Below are 3,428 nucleotides of genomic sequence, written 5' to 3'. Positions count from 1 at the left end.
TCTCTGTCTGTCTGTCTCTGCCTGTCTGCCTCTCTCTGCCTGTCTCTGTCTGTCTGTCTCTGCCTGTCTGTGGTCACCTTTCGGACAGTGACTGGTTCTCGACTTCAGTCCTCGAGGTTCCACAGCCACTGACAGGAAATGACAAACTTTTAGGAAAACCAGCTCAGCTTCCTGCTTCCTGCTTCCTGCTGGACAGGTGAGCGTCTGACAGATGTTTTCCTCCAAACACTGAATTAAAGACAGAAACAGCTGGATCGTGTTTGTGAAGCAGCTGAACCTGATGGAGGTTTCAGCCCGGGGGCAGGGCGGCTTCTACTGCTGACTCACCTGAGACCGGACCACGGGCCTGAGGGGGGACAGAGACACATCAGACAGAAGGCTCAGAGGGAGACTCCTCACCCTGCAGCTCCAGTTTCAGCAGCACACGAACACAACGGGCTCAGATTTAAACAGGACCCGTTTCAGAACGCCTCAGGTCCAAACAGAACCTGGCTGGGACACGGAGACGTCTCACGTTGCCCCAAAAGTCCCCACCTGAGACAAAAACATTCGTCAGAGTTCTGCGTGTGAAAGGGGATCCACAGAGCGAGAACAATCAGAACCGGGCCTGCCTCGGGTCTGAAGGCCCACCAGCACCAGACTGTGATTTTGTTTTGCAGACGTGGAAACATGTCGGAGTAAAGATGGAGGAAAAGTGGGTGAAGACGCCCACCTGCTGGCCACCAGCAGGAATGAACCCAGTCCAGAACCAGAACCAGAACCTGAGCAACACATTTGGGATCTCTGCGGGGTCCCTGGACGTTAGTTTTGTAGATGTGCTATGAGATTATTTTGCTAACAGACAGCGTTGACTCCAAACAGTTCAACAACGTGTGCGCTCTGAGCATGTGCTGAGGACGACTCTCAGCTACTACCACACCTGGTTTTAGCTCATGTTTGTTGGAGTTTGATGCTCAACCTCCACGTCCTCCTCAGGTCACCGCTTCAGATGTTGTCATCCATAAATGGACGTTAGTTGTTGTCATCCAATACGTAGGGTTAACACTGCCCTCCTCTACCTCCTGGTAGGTTTTAAAGGTACGTTATCATCGCTGATAAGACGGGCACGTGGTGAGCTGAGGCCAAACAGACAGAACCCAGGCCCGACCCGGGAATCAAACCCAGGACCTCCTGCAGAACTGCCGTCGTGTCGCCCTGCAGCTGCTAAAACTGATCACTTCTGCTGTTAGAGACAAAAGAGCCGGTCTGAACGGTGTCACATCCTGGGCCTGTCCTCGTCCCTCTGAACCGGGTCGTCTTGTCCTCTGCGACACGAGTCAGAACCTTCAGTTTACACCCGAGGTCCGTTTCCTGTTTCATCACCTGCTGCTTTATTCTGATCAGAGATCCAGAAATTTAAAAAATCAACTTTAAATCCTGAAAGTTGTTCTCTGATGGAGTTTAAGAGTTTGACCCGTTCAGATTGTGTCCCTCTGATCCGGATCAGTTCCAGACCACACTCTCGTTATTCATTATCAGGATGAAGTGGATTAAAGTAGTTTGTATTTAGACTGAACTGGATGAAGTTGGATTAAAAAATGACCCTTACACATTTAGATTATTTCAGCTCATATTTAAATACAGATGGAATATAATTAATTTGAATAAACTACATTAAAACAAACAGAAACGAGTGGCTCCAGGATAAATCAGAATAATTACTGGATTAAATCTGATTAGATTGGACTGAATGTATTTAAACTGATTTTTTATTTTTGTGGATTCATTCAGTTTTAAATAATTTTCAGTTATTTGAATTAATTTACTTTATAATAGATTTGAGTTAAACGTTTCTTTCTAAATTTAATTGGGACTGTGAAATAATAAACGGATGCGACAGCAGCCCCTTGACTCAGAATATAACCTTTAAATAAAGGAAGTTTTATTTTAAATAAAACGTTATGTTTCAAATCAGGTAAATAAATAAATGCATGGGATGTATCTGGATGATATTAATATAAGGAATTGTCGGGGTTGCTAAGCAACCACAATTTTTTTTTTTTGGCAGCAGTTTACCGGATATTTACGTCGTTAGCGTAAATTAGCCACTAGCTAATTTAGAGTAAGCATAAGTTAGCTAGAGGGGCGTAAGGTAACTATCAATATTTAAGTTTATATATTTATTAATGTCGAAAGTCTGAACGTTTACTTGTCATGGTTAAGTTTTGTAATATGTTTTTTAATTATGAGATTCGTGAACATATTTCCGCTTGTGCGCCGTTCCTCCATTGCCATTCACAGAGCGAGTTACGTCAGCGCAGATGTTCCACCGTAAGCCTCCAGTCAGGAGCTCCCGGCCCTTTAAGAGGCGCGCACCGGGCCGGCCGGTGTGACGAGCGGACCGTCCTGCCAGCCGCCGCCGTCCCCATCATGGAGCCGACACCACCGAGGACGAACCGACCAGCCAGCGGCCCAGTTCTTCCCGCAGCAGAGACGGACGTGAAGCCGAAGCAGCGGCACCGGTAGAGGCGAGCCGCCCTGCGCCGCAGCACCCCGCCTCCCCCCGGTCTCCTCCATGCCTTCGTCCAGGGCCAAGGACGACTATTCGGTAAAGAGGGGTCCAAACCCGGGCAGCGGAGACATGAGCGTCAGTCTGTCGGTCCAGCAGGTGCTGAGCCTCTGGGTGACGGGCTCGGCCCTGCAGCACTTCACAGGTGTGTAGCAGGACAGGTGTCTGATGAACCGAACCCCCCATGGGTACCGGTACCACCAGGGGCGACTCTAGAATCTGACCTTTAGGGGTGCTCAGCCCCCAGTGCTAATGGCTCTTGACCTGAACAACTGGTGGCCATTGGCGTCAGAAGCATTCATAATGTGGGGGGGACACTGGGGGGGGGGGGGTGTAACGGGTTGTTACCTCCATAATTAAACACTTCATTCAAAAACTATTTTAGAGAAAAAGACACAAGAAGAAGTAGCGCTAAGCTAGCAGCTGCAACACAGTGCTAGCTAAGATGCTACAGACGTAGCTCTGCTGTAAATTAAACAAAATAATAAACGATTTGTACAAAATCAGTTTATTGTTAACTGATCAGAACAAACAAAGACTAAACTCATGCAACCAGAAGTTACAAAACAAACACAACTAGCTTCAAGCATTTAGTTTAATCATTAATCAAAGTAATGATCAGCGAACGGAGGATTTACCTGCAGCGACCTTTGTACAGATGAACCTGCACTTCCTGTTTGTCACAGCTGGATCCAGCTGCTCATGATGTCACAACTTCATTCTTCTTCATCTGTCCAGACTCAGATCAGGGTTTGGAAACTGAATGAGAGTATTCCACCCAGAGCTGCAGCTCGGGAGCCACAGTTACTGAGAGCAGCAGCTCAGGGGCCACAGTTACTGAGAGCAGCAGCTCAGGGGCCACAGTTACTGAGAGCAGCAG

The 3,428-nt window shown here is 47.7% G+C and overlaps 1 protein-coding gene across 1 annotated transcript in view; it reads left to right on the top strand.

Moving 5' to 3' along the window:
* The first annotated feature begins 2,554 nt into the window (after positions 1 to 2,554).
* Positions 2,555 to 3,428, top strand: part of tmem170b (transmembrane protein 170B) — a 4,899-nt gene continuing 4,025 nt past the window's right edge. The window contains exon 1 of the mRNA XM_037693521.1: positions 2,555 to 2,693. Within this exon, the coding sequence (XP_037549449.1) occupies positions 2,555 to 2,693 (139 nt within the window). The remainder of the gene's footprint in view (positions 2,694 to 3,428) is intronic.

This window comes from Nematolebias whitei, chromosome 19, assembly GCF_014905685.2.
Source record: "Nematolebias whitei isolate Nwh7 chromosome 19, NemWhi1, whole genome shotgun sequence".
NCBI lineage: Eukaryota > Metazoa > Chordata > Actinopteri > Cyprinodontiformes > Rivulidae > Nematolebias > Nematolebias whitei.
Note: the sequence above shows the minus strand (reverse complement) of the source record. Positions and strands in the feature narration are given on the sequence as shown.